Source organism: Vipera berus (assembly GCF_964194415.1).
Source record: "Vipera berus genome assembly, chromosome: Z".
In the NCBI taxonomy this organism is placed as follows: domain Eukaryota; kingdom Metazoa; phylum Chordata; class Lepidosauria; order Squamata; family Viperidae; genus Vipera; species Vipera berus.
The window spans coordinates 68,417,127-68,436,302 of NC_138205.1; the positions used below are offsets into that span (position 1 = coordinate 68,417,127).

A 19,176-nucleotide genomic window follows, 5' to 3' on the forward strand; every position below is an offset into this window, starting at 1 on the left:
AAACTGCATTCTGGCTGTTTCTTTCATTCTGGTTCTTTCTCTTCCATAGCTTGGAACATACAAAGTGTATACTGAATGTTATAAATTGAAGCTATATCTTGTTTTGAGAAGCTTCCAGTCTGGATTTAGATAGTGGGTTGAGAAAGAAAACAACAGATAAATTACATTTGAACTTTGAAGTCCTTAGCTGAAAATTCACCTCATTGAAGAAGTTGGTTTTTAGAAGATTTGTCAGCCTCAGTACCTTCATCTGCCCAGGTAGCTATGGGAGTAATGCTATTGGACAGGGCTCTTGCAAGCAGTCTGAAACACCTGGATGACAGTTCATCCAATTAGTGGAATGGGATGCGCAATTCTGCAGGGATGTGTAATCTCTAAATGTAAACACTCTTTCCACAAGGAACTCTCTTTCCTACATAAAAGAATATCCCCTTGCCCATTTCATGCTTTGTCCCTCTACAGAGACTGTGCAAATAGTCTCTGAGATTTCTGGTTGAAATCTGTGCACAGGTAGTCCTTGATTTACGACTGGTCACTTGGCAAACATTTCTACAACAGTTACTTAAAAGTTACTTAAAACCCAGAATCAAAGTTCCAATCATCACCTCCCTCCCTATGCGCTTAAGTGACATTTTGGGCATTCAGCAGTGCCTACATTTATCTCCGTTTGCAGCATCCTGTGGTCACATAACCACAATTAATTATGGTTTTTTTGCCATAAAGCAGTGTTTACATCCAACTTCTGGCAAAAAAGTGTTCCATAGCAAACAATGAAGTTGCTTAACAAATGGTGTTCACTTAATGACAACAGCAAAAAAGGTTGCAAAATCAGGAATGGTCATGTGGTGACTCATTTAAAAATCTTCACAGCTTATGACCATAATTGCAGGCTCAATTACAGTAGCAAGTAGAGGAGTACCTGTAGTTACAAAACCATTTCCTATCTTGTGCTGACATTTGACAAAGAATGGCATCTGATTTTATGCTTCTTGATATCCACAGGTTTTCAAGGAAGATAAATATTTGAAGGATGCTATGGAATGTAGTGATGTCATTTGGCAAAGGGGGTTATTGAGGAAAGGATATGGAATCTGTCATGGGACTGCTGGAAATGGCTACTCTTTCCTGTCCCTCTATCACCTTACTCAAGATAAAAAGTATCTTTACCGAGCTTGCAAGGTACTTTTTTCCTCTGTGCATAGAGAAACACTAAACCCCTGTTCTTATTGATGTGTCCCTGAAAGATTTATTCTTCTTTAGTCAAATCAAACAGGAAGAATAACCTACTTCTATATTCCCATAGTCAGAAAAAAAGATCACCACATAAAAGTACCACTTGGTTTTCTAACAGAAAGGTGCTTCATAAATCAAGATTACATTGAACATAGTAATCACAATTTTCTTTTAGCTTTTCCGGTTGTATTAAATAAAGAATGAATTTGACTGCCCTCTGCTAAAATGATTGCCATCCAAAGGGATAGTAAGGAAGGCAGATGTATGCCCAGAATCTGTATTTATTATTATTGCAGAAACCAAAAGAAAAGCCTGTGTTCAGAATGGCAATGTAGGCTGCTTGGGATCAGATTAGATATCTAGCCAGCCAGCCATGATCCCTTCCAAAGTGTTCTATTTCATTTCCCAACTGCATCCATAGTTTTCCCCATTCTTCTCCCCCCACCATCCGCTCCAAGTATTCAGCCTCTATTTCAGTGGTGGCGAACCTATGGCACGCATGCCACAGGTGGCACACAGAGCCCTCTCTGTAGGCACACGTGCCATCGCCCCAGTCCTAGGCCTTCAGCTGGATTTTATAAAACCTTTTCGCTTTAGGCCTCCGCCGCTGTGTGCAAAAAAAAGGAGAGGTTCAATCAATCAATTTCAACTTCTCATGGGGGAAAAAAAGATCTCGCAAAGTTGGAATTGATTGATTGAACGTTTTAGTCCCACCCAGTCTGCCGTTACCACTGCAGCCATGCCCTCCCAATGGGCCATACCCACCCAGCACCTGACAATACATAAGTGGGTTTTGGGTTGCAGTTTGGGCACTCGGTCTCTAAAAGGTTCGCCATCACTGCTCTATTTTGTGAGTGCTGGCTAGATCACTGAACTGTTTGTGGTCATTCCAGCCCAGCTATTTCTTGAAGATGCTTGGCTAGGCAAGCACAGGAAACCATATTTGCAGACTTAAAGTTGCTGCTAATTTGGTTGGATTTGTTTGTTTAAATGCAAGAGTCTGCCACAGAATCTAATTAGCAATTGATAATAGAGGCTATGGAGAATCACAGCTGATTTTCTTTCCTATTAAAAAAAAGTTTCAATGAGGATAACTATATTAAATATTTATTCATTCATTTTAGTGGAGGTATGTTGGAATTAAGGAGCAAGATATGCAACATCTGCATGCTGATGTTGATAATGATAATTTATTCTTAATATCAATTTGAATTTAAGTGAATGGTGGTTGAGGTTAGGGATGGCCCTTCTGACATTTAGCATTTGATTTTCTGCACTATAACCTGTGGGCCATTTATTGCCTGCTTGAGCTCATTATAAAAACTGCTGGTCATTTTCTCTTTAGAGGTAATACTAATAAGAGATTAACATCACTATGTAATCTGTACTGTGCAAGTTACATATTTATTCAGATTATTGTTTATTTGTCACATTTTCTCAGTTTGCTGAATGGTGTCTAGATTATGGTGCACATGGATGCCGTATTCCTGACCGACCCTACTCATTGTTTGAAGGCAAGAGCTTGTTTTCTTGAATTCTATATTTAGCAATCATAAATTTGCATCACAGGATTATAAAGCCAGGTTTGGATGTATATGAATTTCTCATAAACTGAGTGGGCTGTAACCAAAATACTTGTATACTTGTGTCAGAATCCATTTATATTTCATTTCTAACTCCCTATCTGTGCAAATCTAAATCTCACCCCCTTACTGGATTCTGCCATTTCCAAGGGGGGAAAGAGAAGGCAGGGTTGTTAAGAGCCATCTCTATCCCTTAGATGCAAGGTTTGTTTATTCAGCCTGCCTGGAGGCCATCACAAAAGACCAGGGAAGAAACCCTTTCAACTAAGAACAAAGAAAGAGGGAGGGGGGGAATTCTGGTTTGTATCTCTGACTGGAATGTGAAGGGGAGGAAGTAATAATGTTGCAAATGTACTGGGGCTCTCCTTTCCCACGAGAAGTTTGACACCTGAAACGTGGCTGATCCAGTACTGCCCAAATGGACTGAGGGGAGGGGTTATTACTCGGGGACACTTTAAAAGTATTGATCTGTGAGACAGTTTCCAGATCCTGTCTAGATTATCCACTGAACCATGTTTTAGTAAAAGTTTCTGTTTGGACAATCCTGTCTCCAAGAGTTCTTCTTTCCTAAGATGTGGATTGGGGTGGGTTCTGACATTAGACAGGATCTGCATTAAGAATCAACCTGGAAGGGAGAACCTTACTGGGAGACTTTGCAAAAAATACAATGTCTAATGACGAAGCAAGGGAGGAGGAAAGCCCCATGGAAAGGGAACTTTCCCCCTGAACAAAACCCCACCAACGATCGGAAGCTGAAGCGTCATATTCCTCCGGGGAAGAGGTGGTGGAGACGCACGACCACAAACTGCGGTGGTCGATGGGCGTTGGAAGGAAAAGCGAGTGGGAAAAGACATCAAAGAAAGTGACCCTGAGGTGGGGCAGCCATCAACCCGAATGGAGGCAAGAGTTGGATAGCTCCCTGCACATCAGTGAAGAGTGGATCCTAGAGAAAGCTATTGACCTGATGAAGAACACCCTTAGCTCACTAAGAGAGGAGAAACCTGAATACCACAGCTGCAGCAGCGCCTGGGCCCACAACTAACTGGAGAGATGGGGGGATCCGGAACCTGCAACACCGGGACTGTCCACTGGACCAGGAGCTGCCGCCTCAGCAGCACCCACCCTCCGCCTAACCACAGACGAGGATCAGGATGGGGGGGCAATACTGCCTGCTGCACAGACACTGATCCATTCAAAGACTACCACCCCTGGAAGCGAAATTCAGGGGAGAGCCACCACGCTTGAGGTTTTTCCTAACCCAAGTCCTCAGCTATATTGAAGAATACGGACGGGACATCCCCAGTGACAAAGCCCGCATCCGCATCGTGCAAACCGCCCTGCACGGACCGGCTGCAGACTGGGTGGTGAACCTGCATGACTCCAACGCCCCAGAACTCAACGACTTCAACCGATTCATGTCATCCTTGAGGCGGTTTGGCTGATCGTAAGGCCCAGGAGAGAATCAAAATAGTGAGGCAGGGCAGACAGCCAGTGGCTGAATATACCCAAGAATTCCGAGCCATTGCCAGCAAACTGAACTGGCCAGAAGACATCCTCCTTAACCATTTCAAAGACAGGCTAAACTACAACCTGTATGATGCTTGCCTGCCTTGAGGAGACCCACACCATTTTGATGACTGGTATGTTCTGGTAGAGGAGGTGGAGATAGACCTACTAAAATGGCACCGCCGGGGAAAACCATTGGGCCGCCCGAGCAAACACGCGAGCCAACGAAACCAGCATCCACAGCTAACAAATCAACAGGCTGTTTCAAATGTGGGAGAGAGGGTCACTGCGCCGCAGAATGCCGCTCAAAAGCCCCTCAGCGCAAATCAGAGGCATCAACCTCCAGGAGACCAGGGAAGTCCCAAGGCAACCCAAAAGAACCTTCCATGAGGGGGACAGAGGCTGTAGAGTCCTCAAACCCTGCCAAGGACTGGGAGGGGATTCCGGCCTATACTGCAGGGGTGGTGGACACCTCAGAAGACAGTTCGGAGAGCGAAACCCTAGTAAGTGGATCCATTCCACCCATCCTTAAGACAGTGACTATATTAGCTTCTTCCATGCCCGAAGCCGTCAAAGTAAAAGCCCTAATGTACTCTGGCTGCACCCGCTGCCTCATCAGCCCGACGCTTGTGGGGAATTTGGGCTTTCCAGTGAGGAGACTAAAACAAACAATCTCCTTTGGCCAATTAGATGGGTCCATAGCAGGGGGGGTCCCAGCTACCCTAGCCACCTTACCAGCTCACCTGTCCCTGGGGACTCATGAGGAAGACATAACATTTGTAGTGACCCCAAGCATGGAATGCCCAATGATTTTAGGACTGGAATGGCTGAAGAAATGGAACCCTTGGGTAAATTGGAGGACAGCAGAACTTAACTTCCAGGAGGGGGAGCATAGGAATGCAAAACCCCAAAGCACCCCCCCAACCCGAAGAGAGGAGACAGCATCAGTGGGGGAAGAGAAGGGGTTACCAGAAATACCGGAGGAATACAGGGACCTTGCTGAAGTTTTCAGTGAGCTTCCTGCTCACCGGCCCGCAAACTGTGCTATAGAATTCAAACCCGGGGAAAAACTCCCGAAGCCCAGGATGTACACCATGAGCCCAAAAGAAATGGTGGAGATGGAAAGATTCATAAAAAGAAACCTAGAAAGGTGATTTATTGAGCCTGCCAAACCCAAAGTGGCCGCCCCAGTCCTGTTCAGGGAGAAGAAGGATGGCACTCTTCGTTTGTGCGTAGATTATAGATCTCTTAACACAATTAGTGAATGTAATCTGTATCCCCTACCCCTAATGAAGGATATGCTATTCCACCTATCGAAAGGAAGGATTTTTACCAAATTAGACCTGAGAGAAGCATATTACCGCATTAGGATTAAAGAAGGAGACGAATGGAAGACTGCGTTCAATTGCCCAATGGGTTGCTACCAGTTCAAAGTCCTGCCATTTGGACTGCAAGGGCCCCCCACAGTTTTTATGCAATTAATGAAGTGCTAAGAGAGCACCTATATAAGGGGGTCCTGGTTTACCTAGATGATATCCTTATCTTCACTGAGACCAAAGAGGAGCATGTTAACCTAGTCAGAGCAGTTTTGAAAAAATTGCGGGCTGCCCACCTATATGCGAAATTATCGAAATGTGAATTCCACCAGGAAAGAATAGACTACCTGGGGTATCGCATATCCCCACAGGGCATCGAAATGGACCCTGAGAAAGTCAGGGCAGTATTAGAATGGGCACACACACGCACACGAAGAAATTGCAAAGTTTCCTGGGGTTTGCAAACTTCTACCACCAATTTATCCCTTCATTTGCCCAAATAGCCCTGCCCCCTCACAAACTTGTTGAAAAAAGGGGGGTCCCCAGTGAAACCCAGCCAGCCCCTGAAGAGGACAATGGAATGTCAAGCAGCATTTGAGAGGCTAAAGAGACTTTTCTGCTGAACCTGTACTGAAACACCCAGGTCCTGATAAACCCTTTGTAATACAGGCAGACGCTAGCGATGTGGCGTTGGGAGCTGTATTATTACAGGAAAATGAGGGGCCATTGCAACCATGTGCAGAACAATGTTGGGCCGTGTGGGAAAAGGAGGCGTATGCTGTAAGGTGGTCATTACTTACATGGCGCCATTTCCTTCAAGGAAATAAAATCCCCTTCCAGGTCTGGACAGACCACAAAAATTTGGAAGCACTAAAAACACCCAGGAAACTCCTAAGCAAGCCCGCTGGTCCCAGCATTTTCACCAATTCCGTTTCACTCTCAAACACTTACCGGGGGGGGAGAATTTCTTGGCGGATGCATTATCTCGCATGCCCCAATATAACAGGACACGGGTCACTGACTCTAAACCACTTATGCCTGAACAACAACTAGCAGCACCAGTCACCACCAGGACCCAAGCTAAAATGAAGCCGCAGGTAGATAGCCAAACTGGAATAGAATTCTGAAAGTCTTTGGAAACTGATGAATGGTTCCAGAAAAATAGACATCTGTGCACAATCAAAAATGGACTACCCTGGGTGGGTGAGAAGTTATACATACCTGCCACCCAGAGGATTAATTTCAGGCAATTGTGCCATTATACAAAATCAGCAGGACATTTCGGGTTTGTAAAAACCCTATACTTAACTAAAAGGCAATTTTGGTGGCCATCCATGAAAAAGGACATAGAAAGCTACATGGCCAGCTGCCAAACTTGCGCGATGGCTAAGAGGCTGCAAGGGAAATCACCAGGACTGTTACAACCGGTGGCGAACCCCTCAGACCCCTGGAAAGAAATAGCCATGGATTTTATAGTGGAATTACCAGAAAGCAACGGGAACACTGTAGTCTGGATGGTCACGGACTTGTTTTCCAAACAAGTGTGCTTCATCCCTTTCCAAAAGATCCCCACTGCAAAAGCCTTAGCGAAACTTTTCATGCAGCATATTTACAGATTGCATGGGGCACCACAACACATCATATCTGATAGGGGGTGCAATTTACGTCGGCATTTTAGATAGAATTTTTATCCCTTTTAGGAACCACCCAAGGACTGTCATCCAGTCATCATCCTCAGGCAGGAAGTTCGGCTAAACGTTCGAACTCAGTACTTGAGCAGTATTTAAGATGCTTTATTAATTTCCAGCAAACAAATTGGACGGACCTATTGCCTTTTGCAGAAGTGGCATATAATAATGCAGTTCACTCCAGCACAGGTTACACTCCTTTTCAAGTAGCTACTGGTCAAAGTTTCAACCCCATGCCAGAACTAACCCCAAATGAACCAGTAATCTCAGCACTGAAGGAATGGATTGCACAACTACAAAACATCTGGCCAATCATTGGGAAAGCTTTAGACGAAGCTAGACAAGCATACAAAACACAAGCAGACAAAAAAACAGTCGATCCCAAACCATTGAGGGTGGAAGAGATGGTATATTTATCCACAAAATACCTTAAATCCCTACAACCCTGTAAAAAACGTGGACCAAAATATATTGGACCTTTTCCATTTAAAAGAATCATAAACCCAGTAACAGTAGAATTAGAATTACCCAAATATCTTAGGCAGATACACCCAATTTTTCACTGCAGTTTACTAAAAAGAGAACAACATTCACCACTACGAAACCCCCCCCACACACACACACACACCTCCTATTGTGGAAGGAGAACAACATTTCGAGGTAAAAGAAATCCTGGATTCTAGGAAACACTATGAAGCAATTCAATACTTAGTAGCTTGGAAACACCTCCCCTCCTCAGAAAATGAGTGGGTCAATAAACATCACATTAGAGCACCCAGGTTGCTTAAGAACTTTCATACAGAATATCCTAACAAACCGGGCTAACATTATATTTTGTTTCTTCCACAGGTGGACCTCTCTCTTTTTTTGGATTCTGACATTCTGCCCTCTTTTTTTTTGGAACAACCCTGCCTTCTCTTTCCTCCCTTGGAAATGGCAGAATCCAGTAAGGGGGTGAGATTTAGATTTGAACAGATAGGTAGCTACAGTATATTCCATTTCTCCTTCACACAGCAACTCATTGAAATTAACAAGGCCTAAGTGAGTCATGTTATTTTCAAAAGCTCCATATGAAAGGAGTAGGTTAACCCTGAGGGAGCTTTTTCTCTCCATTCAGATCTTGGCATACATCATACATAGAACAACCAGTGCTACTCCCATTCCAGCTCTGGGACTGAATACTGACAGAAAAGGGTTCAGAAAATCCTCTTCCTCTGGAGCAGTTATTTATATACTTACTTACTAAATAATTGATTTATTACAATGGGCAAGTTGTTTGTTCATTTTTTAATACTCATTAGACTCTTCCAAGAACATACCACCAAATTTCAGCATTATAATTTTTTTTAAAACGAAAAAAATGTAAGATACTAAGTAGGTACTATTTCCAGGGTGGGAATTTGATGTCCCTTGACTCTTTCTCCAAGTTGTGACCTCTTTATTAAAAGAAAATTGTTAGTCTTAGATAGGCTTGCTTGACAGCTGTACATCTTAATGAGGAAGTATTCTTAATATCTGCCACCATGCCCCTGGTTAAAGTCATGAATGAAGATGCCACATTTCTTTTGAAATTATTTTTTTCAGGTATGGCAGGAGCTATCCACTTTCTTTCTGATATCTTGGTTCCAGAAAAGTCTCACTTCCCAGCATTTGAACTTAGTCCCCAAATGAAAGAAAACAAAGAGACACACAGCAGCTAAATGGGAGATGAAGGTGGTGCCAGAGGCAACACGACTGCGGAGTGCCTAAACTATATTGAACCAGTGTTGGAGTCCAAACAGCAAGATCCAAGAAAACTTTCTTGGCTGTCCTTCAAAGGATTGTGTTTGTCATTAGCACATGAATGAGAGAATTCTATATCTTGATGTTTCCTTATAAGAGATACCTTTAACAGTGGCAAAGAACAAATTTCAGTTTGTTGGGATGTCTTTTGTTTGGCTTTCACAGTTGTCTCTTCAGGTCTTTTAAGTGTTTGCATGTTCTTGGTGTTGTCTGTGATTTTTCTCCTTGTTTGTTGCAAAGCTGAAAAGCATTCTGTAATATCTAGTCCTGTTGTTTTTTCTGTGCATGACTGTACTAACAACACAGTTTTTTCTGCAGCTGAAAAATACATTATCACAATAGGACCAGCCTGTTGGATATAATAAATGAGAGAAGCAGGAAAGGCCAGATGCTCAAGTTACAGAACCCTTTCTCCAGGAAACAAGTTCAGAGTTCTAAACCATTTTGTTTGTTCCCACCACTGTACAGCAGTTTTAAAGTCCCATGTGCTTAAATTGCCAACCTCATTCTATAGAATCTAGAAATACTCAATTTCTAGATGTATTATGCCCAACATTTTTACAGTTATTGTATCCATAGGGAATATTTTTATGATTTATTTCATCCAAAGTGCAACACTGACATCCTAATATTTGTTTCTCTGGAATCACTAAAATCGGTGGATCCAAATTATGGGGGCTGTTAAAGTGCACTGCACTTAAATAGGATAACACAACTTCCCCTTTTTATTATATTTGTATGCTGCACCCAGCAATTCTGGACTATGTGGAAATTTTTCTTTAAAATATGTTCAGTTCACACTTTTCTATTTGAAACAGACTTATTGTTGAGGGATAACATATGCTGGGTAACTTTGTGCTGTTGGATCTAGATTATAAATCTTAGTTTATGGAAAAAAAACTTACCCCTTTGATAGTATTGCATATCTGTATTTGATTATTGTGTTTGGCAGACAACCAAACAAACCAAAGAAAAGAAAAATAAAATGACTTATTCTCATTTGGTTTCTCACTGATCTGTTCTGATTAAGAAGGTAATGATATAAATATAAAAATACATCCATTGTAAAAAAACAGACATAGAAACACTCATTTTTGTCATTTCATCTTCATTTTCTTTGCATTCTTCCATTCAAGAACTACTGGAAAAAATTCAGAGAGCAACTAAGATGATCAAAGGCCTGGAGACTAAAACATACAAAGAATGGCTTCAGGACTTGGGTTTGGCTAGTCCATGGGTAGGCAACCTTGCTTCTTTTATGATTCGTGGACTTCAACTCCCAGGATTCCTGAGAGCATGGCTGGTTCAGGAATTCTAGGAGTTGAAGTCCATGAATCATAAAAGAGCTAAGATTGCCTGCTCCTGGGCTAGTCTAAAGAAAAGAAGAAATAGGGGGGACATGATAGCAGTATTCCACTATTTGAGAGGCTGCCACCAAGAAGAGGGGATCATGTTATTCACCATAGCATCAGAGGACAGGACAAGAAACTGGTTGGAAACTGATCACAGAGAGAAGCAACCTGGAATTAAGGAGAAACTTCCTGATAGTGGGGACAATTAACCAGTGGAACAGCTTGTCTCCAGAAATCGTGACTGTTCCATCACTGGAGATTTTTAAGAAGAGGCTAGACAGTCACTTGTCTGAAATGGTATAGGTCCTCCTGCTTGAGCAGGGGGCTGGACTAGAAGACCTCCAAGGTCCCTTCCAGCTCTATTCTATTTCCTCATAACAGGCAGCTCAACTTATAACCCAATCTTCTACATATGTTACTGACAACAGATCTATAGTTGAGTAAGTGCTCAGAATGTTTAGACCTGTTTGGAAGAGCAATTCTTTGACATAAATATATTGAGATTTTTTTTTAAATGAGGAAAGCTGAGTTATCTTTGAAAATGCTGCAATCTTTTGAGCTACCATGTCTGAATATTAACTTGTTTTAAAATGTTTGTAGTTTGCTTCTAAATGAATTTGAAGAGAAATAGAATTCCCCCATTTAAATTTACTGGACTAGCTTCTGACTGTTAAACCTAGGTCATTTACTAATCCCAAAACTAGTCAGACTATTGATTTTAAACATATTTTAATGGAAGCTTCGATGATGGTTTATTTTACATCTGATTTGAAAGTATGTTGTAAATCATCATTTGTCAACTGAATGCTGGTGCAAAAAATTCTCAAGGGAGCCAGACTTGAATTTCCTTGTAGGCAAAGTATAGAATTACAGCATGTTTCTGCAGACTTTTAATTTAAATCAAGCCTTCCTTTTATATGTAGACTTGAACAGATAAGCCTGTGTCAAAAAAGTGAAGTTCTACCTGTCAACTCTCTAGAAGTGAAAAGACAAATGTGAGTTGAGTAGATGGACATTTATGGTACAATGAAAGTAGGTGGCTGAGAGGTATATAATCCATTTCAAAGCTAATATGTATCCTAATCCTAATCCTAATATGTATTGAAATCTTACTACTAGCTGGTCCTGTTACTTGCACATTATTGAAAAATAATTCATTCCTACATGGTTGAATTATGGAATACGTGGGTTGGTTTTTGTGAGTGGACTAGTTGCCATTGTTTAGTCTAAATGAAAAACAAATGTGGCCATACTCCGCCCAATCTTTCAAAAAAATCAATGCAGTTAATAGATGTGACAGAAATCCAGACAACGCTGTGCTATAGAAGATCTCTCATCAGCAAGCATAGCCTTTTGCTAGCTCAAAAAGGCACTAGAAAGCTGAAATGGGAGCAAAGTATTAATAAAGGCCCCATTTGGAACAAAGCTTCATTACTCTGTCTAGCTGTAATTCCAGACACAATTAAAATTTGGCTAATTAGGTCTGGAATGATAAGGAAAGACTATTATAAGAATGTATTATTTAAGGCTGAAAGTAAGCTATGTGTGTTCACTTCAGAACAAAGCATTGTCCTTGGAATCTCATTTATATTCATTTAAAATTCCCCTATTTTATTTATCTTATGTGCTTTCTTTCAACTTAGTCAGGTATAAATGCACTTGGATCTAATACTAGCACTGTGTGTGAGAGAGAGAGGGAGGGAGGGAGGGAGGGAGAAAACAGAATACTACTCTTCCATGGGAAAATTTATGATTGTACTCTTAAATACAACTCTAGCATATCTATTCTATTTAGGTGGATTATTTTTCCATGAAATTGACTACCAATTAAGATGAGTACTATGGGTCCACATATTTGTAACTTTCTCAGAATTCACAATTGTGTAAAGGTCAGATTACATAAATGGAGCCTTCTTCATGCAAGGATTGGAGCTAATGTGTTTAACCTTGCTCTCCTTCATAAATGTTTTATTATGTAGGTTGTCAGAAAACCTTATGAAATTATAATGTGTGTAAGGCTGTTCACATTAGTAAGCTTGATCATGGGTGAGCAATCAGTACTGTGCATCCCTCAGTTCACTTTTACTTATTTACAGAATAAACATACCCTCCAAAGATTTAACCATGCTATGAAAAAGTTTTATTAAAAAACAGAACAAAATACATTCTGAACAAAACAAGAATTAAAATAAGCAATATATTATGATTTACTTCTTTTCCAACTGTGTTCCAGAACTCACTAGAAATGCAGTAAATCCTCCCTCCCTCCCCCTTTCACAAATATATAAATATACTGCTTTTTCTTTTTTAATCATGTTGAAAAATAATTTGGGATACTATTCCTTCACATAGTGATGGCTGCAAGGATTGTACTTGGAAAGAAAAAGGAATGCAAACTGTTGAATAATTTTGACATTGACTGAATTAGCAGAGATGACAAAATTAATCGCTTTTATTGGCGATAATGGACTAGACATCTTTATAAGAGAATGGAAACCGTTTGTGGACTTTCTATGCACTAAATATAACAGATGGTTAACAGTGTGATTTGAAGATCAGTGTAATGTTTAGTCTTAGTCTGTTGACTGCTTTGGGTGAAAGTGACCACATCATACTGGAATTTAATATAATGCAAACGCTAGCAATAGAAAACAATCCAACCGGTGTCTTAAACTTCAAAAGAGCTAACTTGAACAAACTCAGAGAGAACCTAGGAAAAATCCCATGGATGAAAATCCTAAAGGGGAAAACAACCCAAGAAGTGTGGGAAACTCTGAAAAATGCAATCAAAAGCCTAGACCAGCACAATATTATTGAGAAAGAAAAACAAATTCAAGAAGAAACCAGCATAGCTGCACAAAGACCTCTGACACATTGAAAGACAAAAAGGGCAAATACAAAAAAATGGAAAGAAGGGCACATAACTAAGGCCTATTATCAGCAGACAGCCAGAACATGTAAAGATGAAGTCAGGAAAGCAAAGGCTCAGAATGAACAAAGACTTGCAACAGAAATCAAGGATAATAAAAAAGGTTTCTTCCAACATATTAACAAGAAAAAAGTCAAGGAAACTGTAGGCCCACTGAAGAGAGAAGATGGCAAGGATGTAACAGGCAACAGGGAGAAAGCAGAGCTGCTTAACTCATACTTTGCATCAGTCTTCACACAAAAAGAACCTATAGCCCAACATACCAAAGAAAAACTACTGCAAAAGACAAACTAAAAAAAAATAAGCAAGAAAATGGTAAGAGAACATCTATCCAACCTTGAAGAATATAAATCACCGGGACCCAACAGAATACATTCCAGAGTTCTGAAAGAGCTGGCAGATGTTATCTCAGAATCATTGCACCACATCTTTCATAAATCCTGGAGCACCAGGGATGTCCCTGAGGATTGGAAAAGGGCTGAAGTTCCCATCTTCAAGAAAGGAAAAATAACAGACCCAGGAAACTACAAACCAATCAGTTTAACATCAATACCTGGGAAAATCCTAGAAAAGATCTGCAAACTAGAAGCAAAGTCATAACCAGTAGCCAGCACAGGTTTGTTAACAACAGATCATGCCAAACCAATCATTTCATTCTTTGATAAAGTGACTAAACTAGTAGACCAGTGAAATGCTGTGGACATAGTATACTTAGACTTCAGTAAGGCATTTGATAAAGTAGACCACAACCTACCCCTTGGTAAACTAGAAAAAGGTGGAATAGATAACATCACCACCAGATGGATCTGTAGCTGGCTGACAAACTGTACTCAACAAGTAGTCCTCAATGGCACTACATCCACATGGAGAGAAGCAAGCAGTGGGGTACCACAAGGTTCCGTCTTAGGCCTAGTACTCTTCAATATCTTCACAAATGACTTAGATGAGGGAATTGAAGGGGAACTCATCAAATTTGCAGATGACACCAAACTGACAGGAGTAGCCAACACCCCAGAAGACAATCTCAGGATCCAAAAAGATCTAGACAAACTTGAACAATGGGCCCTATCCAACAAAATGAATTCCAATTTAGAGAAAAGCAAAGTTTTACATTTAGGCAGGACAAAAATATCAAAGGTACAAGTACAGATTGGGCAAGACCTGGCTTAAAAACAGTAACTGTGAGAGGGACCTTGGAGTCCTAGTGGACGATCACTTGACTATGAGCCAGCAGTGTGCAGCAGCAACCAAAAAAGCTAATACAATTCTGGGTTGTATAAACAAAGGCATAGAATCAAAATCACACGAAGTATTAGTACTGCTTTATAAAATCCTAGTAAGACCACCCCTGGAATATTGCAGCCAGTTTTGGTCACCATATCACAAAAAAGATGTTGAGAGTTTGAAAAAAATTCAGAGAAGAGCAACTAAGATGATCAAACACCTGGAGACTAAAACATATGAAGAACGGCGGCTAAAGAAAAGAAAAAATAGAAAAGACATGATAGCAGTATTCCAGTATTTGAGGGGCTACCACCAAGAAGAGGGGGTCACATTATTCACTAAAGCACCAAAAAGCAAGACAAGAAACAATGGTTGGAAACTGATCACAGACAGAAGCAACCTGGAATTAAGGAGAAACTTCCTGACAGTGAGGACAATTAACCAGTGAAACAGCTTTCCTCCAGAAATTGTGGCCGCTCCATCACTGGAGATTTTTAAGAAGAGACTAGACAATCACCTGTCTGAGATGGTATAGGTTCTCCTGCTTGAGCAGGGGGCTGGACTAGAAGACCTCCAGCTCTATTCTATTCTTACTGAAAATTGTACAACTGCAGATTCTGAATTTTACAGATTTAGTAGCTTCAATTTGTTTCCTCAACAGAGAAATCTTACTTTACACTGAAAAAAAATCTGGAGCCTCCTCAATGGATCATGACCTGGTAAAAGGAAAAGGCTCAATATGTGATCATTTCTCCTCTTGATAACCTTAGGACTTAATTTTGCAAGATAATAGCTAAGGTTCCTATTAACTTAATTTATGCTAATGACTTTTCACAGTTTATGGTTGACTACTTAGTGTTCTTAAACCAGTGAATTTCAGAAAGAATTTAACTGAAGTTTATTCTGCAGCAAAGCCAGTCCAAGAATAGTAGTTGCTTTCTCAAATATTGAAGATCTATATACAATAAAAATATTTTTTCAAGAACTGGGGCGTTATTTTTCCCCCCGGACTTCATACCTTCTTTATGGTTCAGTAGTTGTTACTTTCCTACATTCAATATATATTTTCACTATAGCTTGACAATTACTATTTCACCATGAATGAAAGTTCTGCAGGATGAACATTGTGCTCTTCTATGTTTTCAGATATCCTCAGTTGATATTACATTATATATGTTATTATATTTTCTTTGTTCCTTCCAAAGTTTCTAACTTAGCACAGCAATTGCCCCTTGTAATTAAAACTAAAAGTAATATTCAATGAATAATACATAAAACAGTTATTTCAGATTAAAGGCTAAAGTTGAGATGTATAGTTTAAAAGATGTTCAAAGGTTTGACTACATCCGAAACTAAAGAATGAAATTGGCTCTTCATTGCAGCCCAGTTTAAATACTCATGGGATGCTAATAAAGTAAACCTAAAATTCATGAAATGCAAATAATCAAGAATTTAATAATTTACTGCACTTGACTCAGAAGCAAGACACTGAAATTGTATAGCAATAATTTCTTTCTTATTATCTTTAAGGATTATCACCTCAGGGAAGTTTTAAATATTACAGGCCAGGGAGAAAAACACAATCCAGCAGTCTTGCTTCTTAAAAAAAAATTGGCCATATATGTTTGCATTACAGCTGTGATGCAAATTCCTTTACATACTGTACAGAAATTTAAAATAGCTGAGGCATGTCTAAAATGTAAATGCACAAAGAGTTTCTCACTTTTTTCAAAATATTCATTTGACCAATACACAATAAAATTGACATACATTCATTCAAGGTACTAAATTAATTAAAAGCAAAGTCTCACTTGAATACAGTTTCCAAAGGTGTCCATGTGCTGCAATGGAGGTGCCTCTTAGGTACTCCTTCAGGTTCTACAGATTTCCTAGAGATTTCCCATTTTTTTAAAGACTGGGAACCCCAATATTATGGGTGGATGAATTGATGGATACATATAGCATCATCTGGTTTTCTTCTCCCTGCTGTACATCATTTATAGATTAAAGGGAAGAATTTATAATTGCCTAGCTTTCCAAGTACTGCAGAGGCCTCGCTAAAAGAAAAACTGCCTAGATACATCCTAGTAATCTCAAGAAATTTTCATTTATCCTTTAGTGAAAACAGATCTAGGAGCTGAGCTCCTAAATATTTCTAATGCCGATAAAGGTAAAGGTTTCCCCTGTCCAGTCATGTCCGATTCTAGGGGACAGTGCTCATCTTCCGTTTCTTAGCCAAGGGAACAGGCATTGTCTGAAAACATTTTCTATGATCATATGGCCGACAAGATTATATGCCAAAGCACTTGGAATACTGTTACATTCCCACCAAGGTGGTATCTTGCATTTACATGCTTTCGAACTGCCAGGTGGGCAGGAGCTGGGGCAAGTAACAGAAGCTTATCCTGTTGCACAGTGCTCAGGTGTTGAACCTGAGCTGTCAGCAGCCAAATGTAGGGCATTCCTAATAAGCGAAATCTATAGAAACAGAGACTTATACATTTGATTGATGAGATTTATACCTGTGGATTTCTACGTGATGCATTTATCACATCTTGGAGAACCTGCAATCATTTCTCAGTATCTGACAAATCTCAATTTCAGTTAAGATTTTCACTTTGAATAAACAACTCACCATGTAAAACCCCCCAGGAAAAAATAATGTGGAAATAAGTCTACAGTGTCAAAAAAAAAAGAGTATACAACTGAAAACAAAATGGAAATAGAAGTAATCCCCGAGTTACGAGCATTTACTCAACACCCATTTGAACTTATGTGACAAGCACCCCCTATTGTTTACAAACAAATCCCAAAATTACAAATATTGCAGCACCATGGCAGTCGTTCACCCTTACGATTGTAGATGCTCTGCAACATTCATCCTACTCCCCCACCACCACCACTCCTCACAACTGTTTCCCCTTCCCTTCCTGCCGCACCAGACATACTTACCTTGCAAAATCTGTCTCCTCTCTGCCGCAGTTTCTTTCCCTTTGAGGGAGAAAAGTTTTGAAATGCTTTTTTGCGCTGGCAATGGAAGCTCTTAGGTGCCATAATATCGTGCAAGTTCAAACACCCATTCTCTGCAAAAGAGATCATGGCCCCTGGAAGCTTTCTTTCTCTGAGAGGGGGAGTGTTTGCTTTGTTTGCATACCTATGAGGCAAAGCGTGAAATCATAGTTGGCAGGGTGCAGGAACCAATGCCGTCTGTGGACCAGGTGAGTGGCTCACTTGCATGAGCAGGCATTAGTTTGATGGTAGAAACGATGCCTTCAACTGAATGGTGAGGCATTGCAGGGCCAGGTCTCTTGCATCCATGTCCAAGCCAGCGACGGTGGCAACACCTGACGGGCCATGATCCCCCAGCCAGCTATCCACCCTGCCCGACCTATTCCTTCCCTGGCCAGCCAGCTGGCACAAATCCTAACCGCTCTTCTCCTTCTTGTCCTTCCCACTCAAGCAGCAGCAGCAGCTTGGGTTTCTCAGCTTCATCCAAGTGGAAGAAAGCAGGCTCAGGAACAGGATTGTTCACAAACAATAAGACCCGGGTGTACTGCTTGCTCGTGTACGCTGGCCTTATTGAGAGCACTCCCGCTGCTGCACCTCCACTTTCTTCTACTCAGATGGAGCTGAGAAACCCAAGCCGCTCCCAATCATAAACTTTTTATCTGAAGGGAGACCTTGGGGAAACTGGATTCTCCATCTGTGAGCAAAAGGGCGGTTCAAAACGAAGCAAATTGCTTCATTTTGAATTGCTCCATTTGCTCACAGACGGAGAATCCAGTTTTTCCAAGGTCTCCCTTCAGATAAAAAGTTTGTGAGTGCCTATCTGGCATTTGAAAATGAAGCGATTTGCGAGCAATTCTGCTGCTGCATCTCTGCTTTCTTCCACTTGGATGGAGCTAAGCAACCCAAGCTACTGCCGCCACTGGAGTGGGAAGGATAAGGAGAGCCAGCCAGCCAGCCAGGCAAGGAATAAGTCGGGTATGGTGAAGGGCTGGCTGGGGAGGGGGGATCATGGCTGCTCAGGTGTTTTCCACCATTGTCGGCTTGGATGCGGGTGCAAGGGACCTAGCCCCGCGATGCCTCACCGTTCAGTTGAAGGCTTCATTCCTGTCTTCAAACTAAGGCCTGTGCATGCAAGCGAGCCACTCACCCGGGCAGTATTGGTTCCTGCACCCAGCTATCTCCGATTCCACGCTTTGCCCCATAGGCATGCAAATGAAGCAAATACTTCCCTCCCCCCCAGAGAATGGAAGCTTCTGGAGGCCATGATCTCTTTTGCAGAGAATGGGTGTGTGAATACGTGATATATTATGGCACCCAGGAGCTTTCAGTGTCAGCATGAAAAGCATTTCAAAGCTTTTCTCCTCTCCCTCAAAGGGAAAGAAACTGTGGCAAAGAGGAGACAGATTTTACAAGGTAAATGAGTCCAGCGCAGCAAGAAGGGAGGAGGAAGCATGAGGTATCTTAGTGGATCAGTGGCCTTGGGGGCCTTTTCCATCACTAGGCCCTCCATGGCCTTCCCCACCCTGAGATACCTCAAGTGCACTTAACATTTGC

The 19,176-nt window shown here is 41.2% G+C and overlaps 1 protein-coding gene across 3 annotated transcripts in view; it reads left to right on the top strand.

Annotated features, from left to right (window-relative positions):
- Nucleotides 1–10,098, top strand: part of LANCL2 (LanC like glutathione S-transferase 2) — a 45,592-nt gene extending 35,494 nt beyond the window's left edge. For 2 of the 3 annotated variants that reach the window (XM_081342925.1, XM_081342926.1), the window contains 3 exons: nt 1,003–1,179; nt 2,675–2,747; nt 8,911–10,098. In XM_081342925.1, the coding sequence (XP_081199051.1) occupies nt 1,003–1,179; nt 2,675–2,747; nt 8,911–9,026 (366 nt within the window). In that variant the 3' untranslated portion in view covers nt 9,027–10,098. Of the gene's footprint in view, nt 1–1,002; nt 1,180–2,674; nt 2,748–8,175; nt 8,281–8,910 lie in introns of all 3 variants that reach the window. The other variant, XR_014028374.1, reaches the window with a different exon arrangement.
- The last annotated feature ends 9,078 nt before the right edge of the window (nt 10,099–19,176 follow it).